This window comes from Triticum urartu, chromosome 1 (assembly GCF_003073215.2).
Source record: "Triticum urartu cultivar G1812 chromosome 1, Tu2.1, whole genome shotgun sequence".
Lineage (NCBI taxonomy): Eukaryota > Viridiplantae > Streptophyta > Magnoliopsida > Poales > Poaceae > Triticum > Triticum urartu.
The window spans coordinates 381,525,737-381,540,598 of record NC_053022.1 but is presented as its reverse complement, the minus strand read 5'-3'; the positions used below and the strand labels follow the sequence as shown (position 1 = coordinate 381,540,598).

The 14,862-nt window shown below is 46.4% G+C and overlaps 1 protein-coding gene across 1 annotated transcript; it reads right to left on the bottom strand.

The window, feature by feature from the left end:
• Positions 1 to 10,761: 10,761 nt before the first annotated feature.
• On the bottom strand, positions 10,762 to 14,154 carry LOC125513722. Its single transcript, XM_048678902.1, has 3 exons — positions 14,013 to 14,154; positions 13,848 to 13,929; positions 10,762 to 13,760 (listed from the first exon to the last, which is right to left on the bottom strand). The coding sequence occupies exon 3, from the start codon at positions 13,446 to 13,448 to the stop codon at positions 12,369 to 12,371; it is 1,080 nt and encodes a 359-aa protein (XP_048534859.1). The 5' UTR covers positions 13,449 to 13,760; positions 13,848 to 13,929; positions 14,013 to 14,154; the 3' UTR covers positions 10,762 to 12,368.
• Between the last annotated feature and the right edge of the window lie 708 nt (positions 14,155 to 14,862).

Genomic DNA, 14,862 nt, shown 5'->3' with positions numbered 1-14,862 from the left:
CAACACTTGATGCTCCTTCTTGATTTCTACCTCCGCAGCTTTCAGCAACGCGAAGAGCTCGGGAATAGTCTTGTTCATCCCTTGCATATTATAGTTCATCACGAAGCTCTTGTAGCTTGGTGGCAGTGATTGAAGAATTATGTCAATGACGCAATCATCTGGAAGATTAACTCCCAATTGAATCAAGTGATTATTATACCCAGACATTTTGAGTATATGCTCACTGACAGAACTGTTCTCCTCCATCTTGCAGCTATAGAACTTATTGGAGACTTCATATCTCTCAATGCGGGCATTTGCTTGAAATATTAACTTCAACTCCTGGAACATCTCATATGCTCCATGACGTTCAAAACGTCGTTGAAGTCCCGATTCTAAGCCGTAAAGCATGGCACACTGAACTATTGAGTAGTCATCAGCTTTGCTCTGCCAGACGTACATAACATCCGGCGTTGCTCCTACAGCAGGCCTGGCACCCAGCGGTGCTTCTAGGACGTAGTTCTTCTGTGTAGCAATGAGGATAATCCTCAAGTTACGGACCCAGTCCGTGTAATTGCTACCATCATCTTTCAACTTTGCTTTCTCAAGGAACGCATTAAAATTCAACGGAACAACAGCACGAGCCATCTATCTACAATCAAACATAAACAAGCAAGATACTAATCAGGTACTAAGTTCCATGATAAATTTAAGTTCAGTTAATCAAATTAATTAAAGGACTCCCACTTAGATAGACATCCCTCTAATCTTCTAAGTGATTACGTGATCCAAATCAACTAAACCATAACCGATCATCACGTGAGATGGAGTAGTTTTCAATGGTGAACATCGTTATGTTGATCATATCTACTATATGATTCACGCTCGACCTTTCGGTCTCCGTGTTCCGAGGCCATATCTGTATATGCTTGGCTCGTCAAGTATAACCTGAGTATTCCACGTGTGCAACTGTTTTGCACCCGTTGTGTTTGAACATAGAACCTATCACACCCGATCATCACGTGGTGTCTCAGCACGAAGAACTTTTGCAACGGTGCATACTCAGGGAGAACACTTCTTGATAATTTAGTGAGAGATCATATTATAATGCTACCGTCAATCAAAGCAAGATTAGATGCATAAAAGGATAAACATCACATGCAATCAATATAAGTGATATGATATGGCCATCATCATCTTGTGCTTGTGATCTCCATCTCTGAAGCACCGTCGTGATCACCATCGTCACCGGCGTGACACCTTGATCTCCATCGTAGCATCGTTGTCATCCCGCCAAGCTTGTGCTTCTACGACTATCGCTACTGCTTAGTGATAAAAGTAAAGCAGTACATCGCGATTGCATTGCATACAATAAAACGACAACCACAAGGCTCCTGCCACTTGCCGATAACTCGGTTACAAAACATGATCATCTCATACAATAAAATTCAGCATCATGTCTTGACCATATCACATCACAACATGCCCTGCAAAAACAAGTTAGACGTCCTCTACTTTGTTATTGCAAGTTTTACGTGGCTGCTACGGGCTTAAGCAAGAACCAATCTCACCTACGCATCAAAACCACAACGATAGTTTGTCAAATAGACTCCGTTTTAACCTTCGCAAGGACCGGGCGTAGCCATACTCGGTTCAACTAAAGTTGGAGAGACAGTCGCCCGCAAGCCACCTATGTGCAAAGCACGTCGGGGGAACCGGTCTCGCATAAGGGTACGCGTAATGTTGGTCCGTGTCGTCTCGTCCAACAATGCCGCCGAACCAAAGTATGACATGCTGGTAGGCAGTATGACTTATATCGCCCACAACTTACTTGTGTTCTACTCGTGCATATAACATCAACATAAATAACCTAGGCTCGGATGCCACTGTTGGGTTTCGTAGTAATTTCAAAAAAATTCCTATGCACACGCAAGATCATGTGATGCATAGCAACGAGTGGGGAGAGTGTTGTCTACGTACCCACGCAGACTGACTGCGGAAGCGTTGACACATCGAAGAGGAAGTAGTCGTACGTCTTCACGATCCAACCGATCAAGCACCGAAACTACGGCACCTCCGAGTTCGAGCACACGTTCAGCTCGATGACGATCCCCGGACTCCGATCCAGCAAAGTGTCGGGGAAGAGTTCCATCAGCACAACGGCGTGGTGACGATCTTGATGTACCACAGCAGCAGGGCTTCGCCTAAACTCCGCTACAGTATTATCGAGGACTATGGTGGCTGGGGGCACCGCACACGGCTAAGGAATAGATCACGTGGATCAACTTGTGTGTTTCTGGGGTGCCTCTGCCTTAGTATATAAAGGAACGAGGGGGAGGCCGGCCGGCCCTTGTTGGCGCGCCTGGGAGTGAGGAATCCTTTCCTTAGTCTGGAAGTAGGATTCCTCCCTTTTCTCTTCTACAGAGGGGTGAGGCAGTGGAGAGAAGAGAAGGAATAGAGGCGGTCGCGCCCCCCTTTCTGCCTAGTCCATCTCGGTTTATGGGGTAAGGGGTCGCCGCTGCCTGCCCTAGGCGGCCCTCTCTCTTCTCCCTTATGGACCACAAGGCCCATATAGCCCCGGATTCGGTTCCGGTAACCCCTCCGGTACTCCGGTAAAAATCCGATCCACCCGGAACTTTATTCCGATGTCCAATAGTGTCCAATATATCAATTTTTATGTATCGACCATTTCGAGACTCCTCGTCATGTCCGTGCTCACATCCGGGACTCCGAACTACTCTTTCGGTACATCAAAACTCATAAACTCATAATATCGTCACGAACTCTTAAGCGTGCGGACCCTACGGGTTCGAGAACATGTAGACATGACTGAGACACGTCTCCGGTCAATAACCAATAGCGGAACCTGGATGCTCATATTGGTTCCTACATATTCTACGAAGATCTTTCTCGGTCAAACCGCATAACAACATACGTTGTTCCCTTTGTCATCGGTATGTTACTTGCCCGAGATTCGATCATCGGTATCTCAATACCTAGTTCAATCTCGTTACCGGCAAGTCTCTTTACTCGTTCCGTAATACATCTCCGCAACTAACTCATTAGTTGCATTGCTTGCAAGGCTTTAGTGATGTGTATTACCGAGAGGGCCCAGAGATACCTCTCCGACAATCGGAGTGACAAATCCTAATCTCGATCATATGCCAACTCAACAAGTACCATCGGAGACACCTGTAGAGCACCTTTATAATCACCCAGTTATGTTGTGACGTTTGGTAGCACACAAAGTGTTCCTCCGGTATCGGGAGTTGCATAATCTCATAGTCATAGGAACATGTATAAGTCATGAAGAAAGCAATAGCATAATAAACGATCATGCTATGCTAACAGAATGGGTCAAGTCAATCACATCATTCTCCTAATGATGTGATCCCGTTAATCAAATGACAACTCATGTCTATGGTTAGGAAACTTAACCATCTTTGATCAATGAGCTAGTCAAGTAGAGGCATACTAGTGACACTATGTTTGTCTATGTATTCACACATGTATTATGTTTTCGCGGGTTAATACAATTCTAGCATGAATAATAAACATTTATCATGATATAAGGAATATAAATAATAACTTTTATTATGCTGTAGGCCATTATATCCTTCAAACCCTCTCTGAGCTGCCCTCCCGCATCTGCTTCTCGGTCGCTCCCTCCCCCTCTCCGACGCTCCCCTCCCACCCCCCTCGCGCCCGCCCCGCCCCTCCCCCCTCCCTCCCCCCCCTCCTCCCCCTCCCCTAATCCACTGCGCTCCCCCTGCCCTCCTCGCGATCCACGCCCCTCCCACCGCGCACCTCCTCCTCGCGCCTTCCTCCACGCGGACACCGCTCATACGCCGCTCCGTATCTCGCTATCGCACACCGTACTATCAGGTCGGATTTCTCCCGCGCTGTCTGTGTCTGGACGCTCCATATGCCAACCTTCAGAAGGGACCGATTCCCAAGGCCACGGCGCCGCTCTTGCTGGCTACTGACAAGGTCGTTTGCAAGACTTTGCCGGGCTCTCTTGCAACACCTCGATTCCGTAGGCGATACAACTGCACTGACATAGTGATCAATCCCTCCTGTCGACTTCCACCGGCTCCACTCATCTCCGCGCTGCTGCCGTACTTCGCACCGTGACGTCAACCACATATCGTCACTTCCCAGACCCCGCTCGACGCCAAACTCCCGGGCAACGAAGTGCCCTTTGAGCTGCTGCCGGGCCTGCTCCCGGGCCCGCCGCATGTGCAGCCGCCCGAGGACCGCATCTGCTTGCGCTGCAACGTAGCGGCACCATGACACCGCAGTACCTCCCGGCACCTCGCACACCTCGACGATGCGCCAGCCGCTTTACACTCAATTCCCGACCTAGTCGGCCATTCGGCCGCACATGCTTGCCGCTGCCCCTTGTCGGATCCCCTGCCGCGCCAGAGCAATGGGCACACTCAGAAGGCTGACTGCCGCTCGGCCACACCGATAGCAGCTCGCGATGCGTACGCTGTCCGATTTCTCCGCTTACGATTTTGTCGCCGGGATCGGCGCCGCGCACCAGCGACGGGTCCCGCGCACCTTCGATCAACTATGTATATGCGCTGCCTGCACTCGTTCCTTTTTTTGAGCTTCCAATGGTTTTGGAGTTGGATATGTGCATTTGCTTTATTAGTGTTTGCTCTAGGTGAACCCAATCGTCTCGTGTCACTAAGTTGGATTTAGGCAATGGCTCTTATGAACATTATTAAGAGATCGTTTATTTATACATCTAACAAAATGCCAATCGTTATAAGTTTAAGTTTACTTTCCTTATTCTACTATAAAAGGTTGTTAATTCTACATCGCTTGTTCAAATAATTTCTTTTAACAAACTTTTCAATCTTTCCATTTTCAATTCATGGACATAACGTGACGCCGCAAATAATAAAAATTACATAGTCCTTATACACATTCCTTGCACGACTCAGTCTGAATCGCTGAAGGCACGCTAGCCGTTCATCGCTCCTGCTCTCGTTGGAGCGGTAACTTGTTTGTAGTAGTTGTAAAGTTCTTGATTCGGTACATAGCTTCACAGCGCAGCAAACATGATACTCCGTCGTAGTGGAGTAGTAGCATATTTAAAGGATTTTACTGAAGATAACGTAGAAGATTTTACTATCTTGATGAAGAAAGGATCTAAAAGAACAATTCATATTACGTTATATACTTCCTTCATCTCGTACTATAAAGCAGATTTTAAGCTACTATAGCTTGATATCTAATTCTTTTAGAGAAATATTTCAATCTATCATTTTAAATCTTGACAATACTACGAACGCAGAGAATATAAATATAACTTCAGGTTCCGTATACCAAGCCTAGCCACGATTACAAGCCTTGAAGCGAGCGATTAGGCACTCGCGCCGTCATCCCCCTCCCTCGTTGAGTTCCGAACAACTTGTTCTGTTAAGACAGTTAGTCGTCGTGTTAAGGTTTCATTAGGCACCAGCGCATCTAACAGCACCTCTCCGTCGATGAGCATGTTATTTTTTTTTTTTTTCTTTTTTTTTGATCTAATGGATTTACCTTAGTACGAACTACGATTGGAAGAAAAGAGGAACTAATAAGACGACTTCCCCTCGCAAAAAAAAAACTACTTAGCGATTCTCACAAAAATCTAAATAATAGTATCGACTAGCATGGTGTGTGCTGTATGATCTGTTCTTGCCCCATGTCTTTTGCACTGGATTACGTGATAGTGAAGATAAATAACTCCAGTATGGAGCCACTTATGCAACGGCGCAGCGAGCCTCGGGCCTTTGTCCTCCGCGCGTTCCGGGTACTCAGGACAACTTCTGTTACATAGTGCTCACTTTTCCTTTCCATCCATATTCTTCGATTCTTTGCAGCCAACACCCCTTCTTCTCCATGGGCTCGTTTGCTCCCGTCCATCCCATCAACATACGTTGACAATGGCTAGGATCCATTCCAGCTAGCTTGACACCGCGCAGTCACGGAGATGCTCGATTTGACATGAATCGCCGCTGCTGTTTGGTTAAATTATTGAATGGATTCGTATATGTTTGCACCCCCCCAATGCAGCGTAACGCAGTTTTGCATACTACCGCTCAAGGCAACGGTCTTCGTCAGTTCCCATCGACTGTCGTTGGTGTTGATTTGTTCTCTATGCGCGTTGTTTGTTGTAATTAGTCTCTCATATGGACCTGCGTTGAGAAAATAGCTCCTATTGCGCACTGGCTGCTAATCCAGATCACACTGTTTTTTAAACTGAATACAGCTTTCTAGTTAGCGGACCCCCGCGCATGGGCCACAGCATGATGCGCCACTCTAACATATCTCTCACTCGGCATTGGTTCAGGATTTGACGGGCCCTGCGTTGGACCCACTAACTTATCCAGGTCAGCATTGGTACAAGAGGACACCGAGCCGTGGCCCGAGCCGTGCAGCACCCGAGCCCATCCTCGCCCCCCACCCCCCCTCCCCGACCGTTGTTGTTCTTCTTCTCCGGCGACGACGCGCAGCAACGCCGTTCCGGGCCGCGACCTAGCAATGTCGAGCTCCGCTTCAGCCTCCCGCCGCTCATGGCCGCGCTATGGCGCAGTGCCCATGACAAGGTGCCCTGCATGCCTACGTATCGCACCCCTGAAGCGGCTAGTCACAACGACCGACAAGAATGGCAACCTTGGGCGGGAATTCGTGAAATGCGAGAGCATACCAGAGCAGGGAAAGGTGAGATTTTACTTCTCAATATGCCAATTTTGGTTTTTGTATCCCAATTTCATATCACAATTTTTCCCCATTTTTCATCGGATTTGGGATTTAGGGTTCATCTTTCCAATTTCAGAAATTGAAGCAATGCACCCATTTTGAGTGGCTAGATGAGTACATAGAGCGGATTCAACTGGAGGGTGCATCAGGGGAGCTCGATTTACCGTTGGAGGCGGAGAAGTTGGGCAAGTTTGGATCGGGCGCTTCTGGATCTGGGGCCCCTGGATCTGCCCATTCCATTGGGGCTACTGTGGGGGATGCAATAGTGACGGAAGAGCTGAAGAAGCTAAACAAGCAGATGAAGAAACTCATCGAATTGCAGAAGTAGGGCAATTTGATGGGGCTGATGGCCGGACTTTTTTATGTTTGTGTAATTGCTCTCGCATTTGTTTATGTGATGATAATTAGTCGTAAGTGAATAGCTTGGGCATCATTTGTAATCCTAATGATATGTATATTTGAATAAAAGTGTTGCGTTGTACGAATTCAGCATGTCCTCTCCACTCTGTTTCGGCCCCGTTTTTTAGTTCTTCAGTTCGTCATCAGTTTCAGTTTCAGTGGTAGAGGGAGAAAAGGAAAAAAAAGGTTCGTCCACAGTTGCCCGAAAAGGCCAGGCCCATATAGAAGTTAGGCAGGGCCGAATAGAACATATCCAGGCCCATTGATAAAAGGAGTGCAAAAAAAGTGCACACGGTCATTGACATCGATATATCTTTTCGGCTTTAGATCATTTCACAAATTTTAAGTTTCCTGCAGTCACCTTTTTTGAGATAACTCATCTGATAATTATTTGAGATATTTTTATGCATAAGCTATTTGAGATAATTATTTGAGCAGTCTTTGTGAACCAAAAAAGTTGCAATTGTTTGGCTCTAGTTTATTTCAACCAAGCACCATTTCTTTATATATTTTTTTACTTGTGCTATGGTGTTTTCAAAGTTTTTACTCGTGTGTTTCAACCGAAAAAGGTTGTGCCCCTCTCAAAAAAAGAAGACATCTAGTGTGCCCCTAGTAGCATCTCCTTACAACATAGAGGGGCATCCCCTTACAACCAGGGGCGGATCCATACTTGGTCATGGGTGTACACCCAAATCTTTTGGCTAGACATTTTTATATATGGTGTATACTTTAACACTTACGCATGTCATCAGCACCAGATAATTAGCATTTTTCTTGCCCATTGTCTTCAAATGCATTGTATACCAACTGTATGATTATGTAGTACAGTACATAATCTTTATTGTCAATTTCTTGGTAACGTACATTTTAGATACCAGATCAATTGTTTTTTAGTACACATGGCCACATAAATAAAATGCAATGGAGAAACTTTAGGACCGAAAAAACATATAGATAGATAGAGGGGCATCGGGTACCCTAGTAGCATAGATAGATAAAACATATAGAGGGGCATCCCCCCACTACATATAGTTCATAAAACATGAAAGTAAAATAATTAAAACTAGATATATAAAAGACACGGGCACACACGCCCGAACCAACACAAACACAAACTAGAGCCCCAAACTAGATAGATAGAAGACTCGCCCCTTGAACAACTCCTTGGCCCCTCCTCCTTGCCACTCCTTGGCCCCTCCTCCTTGGGCCCCTCACTCGTCGTCCTCCGGCATCTGGTAGGGGAGGGTGTGCATGCCGTTGGGGTGAGGGAAGATGTGGTGGAAGTTGGTGAAGATGTTGTAGGTCGTGAACGCGATAAACTCGCATCCACACCAGAACACCTCCCCGAGGAGGTGGTGAGCGTCGTAGGGGTTGGTGAAGGTGACATAGAGGCCGATGACGAAGCCGCTGGGGCCGGCGTTGCCATCGTACTGCTCGTGGAGGTGGAACATGGGCGGAGTGCCCGGAGGGAGGTGGCGGTAGCCGGCTTCGAGGAAGAAGCGAGCCAACTCTCTAGGACCCCTCCACCTAGAGATGGCCCACACCCTCAGGCTGTTCTCGACGACGACTCTGGCCGGGTACTGCCTCTCCGGCACGGTGTGAGGGCGACGGTAGGTAGGGCCGTTGAACTGCATGGTGGCTCGAGTGGTGGATTTGGCTCGAAAAGAAGAAGGGGAGGAGGCTTGAGAGATGAGTGTGAGAGGATGAGGAAATGGTGCCCTTTTATAGCCGCGTTGCAACCGTGGTCAATGTGTACACGGTGCCCCTTCTCGATCTTTTTCTCTTCTCCGTTCGCACTGGCATAAGTAATTGCGAGCATTAATTCAAAAAACGGCGGCCAGAGCATCCAAAGAGGCACGGGCACTTGCATCGGCGGTGACGCCGCGTGGGAAACAGGCCCGTTCATCCGCGCGTGACACTGAAAAAGGAGCTGCACCACCGACGCGTCCGTCTCGTTCAAACATGCATTTGTTAAAATAGCTTACATGCGACGTACCTATACGCTGCAACTGCCGTACTCTGCGTCGATGCGTGCATGCAAGCCCGCATGCAAATGGCTAGGCGTTCACGAGCAAAGAATAGCTAGGCTGCGACGTTGCATGGCATGCATGGGACAAGGATGGCCCACATGTCATTGACCCTCTCGCATGCAGCCCATCCCCCCTCTCGACGGCCGTGCGCACGCACGCCAGGCTTTGCCGGGCCCGATCCGCTCGGCCCAACGGTCACTTAGATGCTCCCCCGCTCAACGTTATCTGTTCGTCAGAGAGAAAAAACGATGGCCAATCAGATTGGAGCCCACGGATCGCCCCCGCGGAATCCTTCTAGAAGTCCTATCCGACGGCCGCAGTTTGGCGTTAGTGTTAGATCGACGATGGACGTTTGGCGCTAGGGTTACATGGGGTTTTGAGGCAGTCAACAGGGTTTTGAAAGGTTTGACCGAACATTCAAATGTGTATAACTAATTCAAAAAAATCTAAAAAATGAAAAACCTGCGCATATAGCCTTTTTATGTTACATAGTTATGATATAAAATGATAAACTTGATCTAATGATCTTTGCATGAAAAAACCTTCACAAATTGGACTATCTCGACTGAGGTTGCATAGAGTTCAAAGGAGTGAGAAGAGGGTTTGAGGTTTTGAAAATGCAAAAAAATAAAAAAAACTGAGGTTTGAGTTCATTTTAGAGTGACTAAGGAGGATCTGAAGTTATTTTTGCATTTAAAATTTTTAAACTTGTTTTATTGCTGACTTTGTATTAAAGGGTGTTTTTTCAAAAATAAAATAAATAATATGAATACTTATTCAAAAAAAGGTGAGACTTCGTATTGATCCTATATAGGTATAATATAAGCTAAGAAAATCTTTTTTGGGTGATTTTGAGAAGATCGAAAAAAACTTGCTTAGAAATGGGGCCGTTTTCCCTTACTTTGGAGCCTGTTTGTACAACATTTTCAGTGACTATGAGTTGGACTTCACAAAAAGGGTTGGATTTATGAACTAAAGTGCATAGTAGTACATAAAACGATGCAACATCACAGAACAAACAAATGAACTCAAAAAATATTGCAGATAGGTTCAAATTTGAATGTCGGTTCAAATTTGAATTTTATTTCAAGTCAAATCAACATCATAGCACATAAGTTTTCACATGAAAGAACATAAGTTTTCACATCAAATGACAACAAACTTAAGTTTTCACATCAAATTTGAATGATTTCGACTCTATTTCTTTTGCTTCTTTCTACCACTCTATTTCTTCTGCTTTTTTCCACCGTTTGGTTCCACAGCGCATAGTTTGTTGATGCTGATGCTCTTGCTTTTTGGCCCCTTGCAAACTCCACTAGGCCCCCTCAACTTTTTCACCTGACCATGTCCCACTTCTTCAGTTTGCACTTCTTCAGTTTGTACTTCTGCAGATTGAGTAGATGGCACAAATTGTTCAACTACTTCAGTTTGCAACTCAACACTTGGCAGCACAACCTCCAAACATGGCAACATAGTTGTCAAAGCAGATTCGCATGGCAGCACAACAGTCGCTTCATCTGCAACAGTTTCAGATTGCCCTAGAGTCTGCAAAACAGATTCAGTATACATCACATCGTCCAAAACAGAAACACTTAGCTCATGTTCAGCAGTAACAGTTTCAGTTAGCTCCATATCTTTGTCACCAAACATTATCTGCTTAGTGCTCTTCCTTCTATAGCCATTGAGTCTTGCTTTTTTCACTGGCCAGCATTGTTCAACAACAAGAGGTGGGGCTTTTTCTGCACGCTTCCTCCTAAAAAATAAAGCATTTGACTTGGTTAGATACTAGAACAAGTAGCAAAATCAAAAACTTGCAAAAACAGTAACATGAACATACTTTGGCCTCTGAGGAGTGTAGATGCACTTGGATGAACCAATTCTGTGCCCAACTACCTCACACAACTTGCACCTATTTTTGTTACCTTTTTGAGCCCTTTTGGGCTTATCATTCTTTTCCTTTTCCTTTTTCCCCTTCTTACTACAACCACCTTTCTCAAACCAAGCTTTGAATCTGCTCTGTTTAGGCCTCCCAGCCTTTCTTCTAGTGACAGGGGGACACAAGGTAAATTCTATTTCCACCTCAGGCCACTGAGATTGGTGAGTCAGTGCAGGAATTGGACTTGCATATGCAGCTTTGAATTTTTGTACTGAATAATACTCATGCAAATATGGGTGCATATTTAACCTGGGTTTAGATGCCAAAAAAAGTATGGCATGCTCACATGGTTTTCCAGTGTGTTGCCACTCTTGGCAAGTGCACTCATGCAACTCAGTATTTACCACATGCCTCTTGCTACTCTTTGTATCTCTAACTTCAGCACCCCACAAGGAAGATTTCTCAACAGATAGATGTGAAAGATTTCTACTCCTGTTGACCACCTGTTGTACCACTGTTGGAAGCTTCTCCCCTTCCAAAATATTAGCAATTTTTCCTCTCAACTCCCACAAACGCATCATCATGATCCTTATTTGGTCCACCATGTCATGCACAGGCAAGTCTTTCAAATCCTTCACTTTGTTGTTAAAACTTTCTGCCAAGTTGTTATTGATATGATCACATTTTATGGCAGTATTAAAACCTGATCTATACCACAACAGAGAATGGTGGGTGTTCAACCATGAAGCAAATTCATTATCACTACATGATGCCAATATCTTACCAAGGTGATAGGAATGTGTCTGTCTGGTGTAGGATCTTGCTGCTGGCCACATGCGCCCAAATTCATCTCCTCTGAATTTTTTTATCAGATTCATCCACATATGTCCAAAGCACTCCCTCTGCTCAGCATGGGGGAAAACATTTTTACTGCATTTTCCAACCCTTTACATGCATCTGTGTGGATGGCCAAAGGAGAAATTGGCCCTATGCATCTTTTCAGTTGCATCATGAACCATATCCATGATGCCTCTGTCTCTGATTGAAACATTCCTATTGCAATTGGGAACATCTAGTTATGTCCATCTAGAGCATTGCATGCAGCCAACTGACCATTCCACTTTCCAGTCAAAAAAGATGAGTCTATGCTCAAATATGGACGACAACCTGCTTTGAATCCATCTATGCAAGGCTTCAAACACATAAAAAACTTGCTGAATAAAACCTTGCCATCCTCTGTTACCTCTGTATCTATCTCCACCACACTCCCAGGTGACCTCTTCTCCACCTCTGCTTTAAAACTATACAACATCCTAAATGTATTTGCCCAGTCACCATACAATGATTTCATGGCCCTTTGTTTTGCTTTCCACACTGGTATATTGCAGCTGGATGGGGTACAGCTTCTCCAAGTCAACTTTAAGCCTCTTTGCAGTAGTGTTTGGAGTCTTGGCTAAAATAGGAGTAATCTTCTCTGTAACCCAAAGCTGTGATGTCATCTTTGAAACTCTCTGTGAAGTGGTCATACATGTATGCTGGTGTGGTATTTGATTTACCCTTACTGTACTTCCATCAGGTTGTAGTTTGGCAGACAAGTACCATTTGCAAGGATTGCCACCACCATCATAACCTTTGCACCGAGCATAAAATTTCTTTCGATCAGTCCACATAGTCTTGGCATCAAACTCTTTTTTCACTGCATAGGTCCTGAAAGACATCCTAAACTCCTTCATGCTTGGCCACAACTTTCCCACCTCAATAACTGGGTTCTCTTTGTCATACAAACAAACCAGCTCATTATCATCTGCATCATCCACATCATCTGCAGCCTCTCTCATCAGCTGTTCTTCATCCTCATTTGCATTTCTAGGGCCTGTGTTACCTTCAGCGGGCAAAGAACTGTCATCCTTCTCCTTATCTTTGTCATCAACTTGAATGCAAAACATTTCGGCCATATCAATGTCGGATATTGGTGTAATGACCAAATCTGTTTTTTCATTCAACTCTACTACATTCCAGTCAACAACAATCTTCCTAGCACCATGGGTTCCCTCCTCTCCATCTGCATCAATCCCTGTATCTTCAGCTACTACAGTCGGTTCAGTCAACAATGCCAACATCTTCTTTTGTGAAACCCACTCATCATCTTCCATCTGTGCAGCCCTCTTTGATTGCACATAACCAACTCTGGAATGAGTTTGCAGATCAATTAGCTCTGCATAAAATGTTACTTGTTTGCTTGCCCACCCTTCTTGCTGATCAATTTCAGCAACCATGGATTCTCCATCTTCAATTCTCACATATTCACCATTATAGTTATCGAAACGTTGCAGACATACCTCTTGTTCTGGACCCCAAACAATACTCTCCCCAATTCTCTCCACCAAATTGCCCACGGCCTTCTCCTTCATGCTCTGCAATTCCTGGGGATCAACATCTGCAAATTCGACATCCAACCTCACGGTGGTATCTCTATCAATGTCTTGGACACTGCCATCACTGAGCTTGGCTTTACAGGGAAAAAATTCCACTATAATTGCGAATGTGGTGGCAGAACTTGAACCTCCCCTGTTTTGTCAATGGCAGGCAGCGGCGGCAGTCACTACCAAATCGAGTTCGATTCTAAATCGCCAAGAAAAGAGGGTGGCATATACCGATTTGAAGCACTGTCTCCTCGCTCCATCTCATCCAGCCCTCGCTCCGTCTCCTATCCAATCGAGATTCTAAAACGCCAAGAAACAGGGGCAGCATGAGGCCACAGATTTATCCAAAATTCAGTGGAATGGGAGTAGTGTTTTGAAAATACTCACTCGCAATAGCCGATGCAGAGATAGGCGCTCCACCACCGGGCCGCGGAGAAGAAACAACCCCCGGATCCAATGGAGCCCGATTCTAAATCGCCAAGAAACAGATGGCAGCATGAGGCCACAGATCCCCCAAAATTCTGGGGAGTGGGACTAGGGTTTCGGGCTCACCTCGCAATAGCTCTGCCGCTGCCGAGAAATGCGCTCCACCACCGCGGAGAAGAAACCGCTGCCGGAGAAGATGCTTATGGCGGCGCCGCTCGCTCAGTCCAGCACGGGCGAGTCGAGCACGGTCACACAGTCCCAGGTCGAGTCGTGGACGGTTGACTCTTGTCTACGTGGCCATAGGTGGACCCCACCAGTCAGAGCACATAACCCCCAGTGTCCTAACCAAACCTCAGCCTAACTAACAGCCAACTAGCCGCGTAAATGGTGTGTCGCATGGGAGCTATTTTTTCCAACGCAGATGTCGCATGAGAGCTATTACAGCCAACAACGTCGCATGAGAGACAGTTCACATCAATGACGTCGCATGGGAGCTATTCGCCCGCGTGGAGCTGAGGAGCTCCATGACGCAGACCTTGCGCATCTGGCGCAGATGGTCGCCGTAGGGGGCAAAGGCGATGCCCCTGCCGCCGCTGCTGAAGATGTCCAGCGTCACGCCGCGCGGCCGGCCCGCGAACACGAGGTCGTTGGTCTTCATCACCAGCGCCGCCGCTTCAGGGCTGGACACGACGACCGCGGGGACCTCGCCCAGCATGAGGTGCATCAGCTGCCCATGCCGGCGAGACAGCTGCATCAGCGTGCGGTGTGGGAGGGCGCCGGCGACGTGGTGGAGACTGCCGATGATCGGGAGAGTCCATGGCCCAGGAGGCAGCTGCTTCCTGGCCGGCTTGCTCTTGCCAACCGAGAGCTTGACAAGCCAAATCACCAGGAGCGTAAGTAGGGCTAGGAAAGACAGGCTTAGCCACCCCTCCATGGCAATGGCAGGCAGCTCTACTATTGAACAGAGACGATATAT

Excerpts from the sequence above, each read along its gene's own strand:
- LOC125513722 (XM_048678902.1), bottom strand. The coding sequence starts at position 13,448 with ATGAAGGAGAAGGCCGTGGGCAATTTGGTGGAGAGAATTGGGGAGAGT.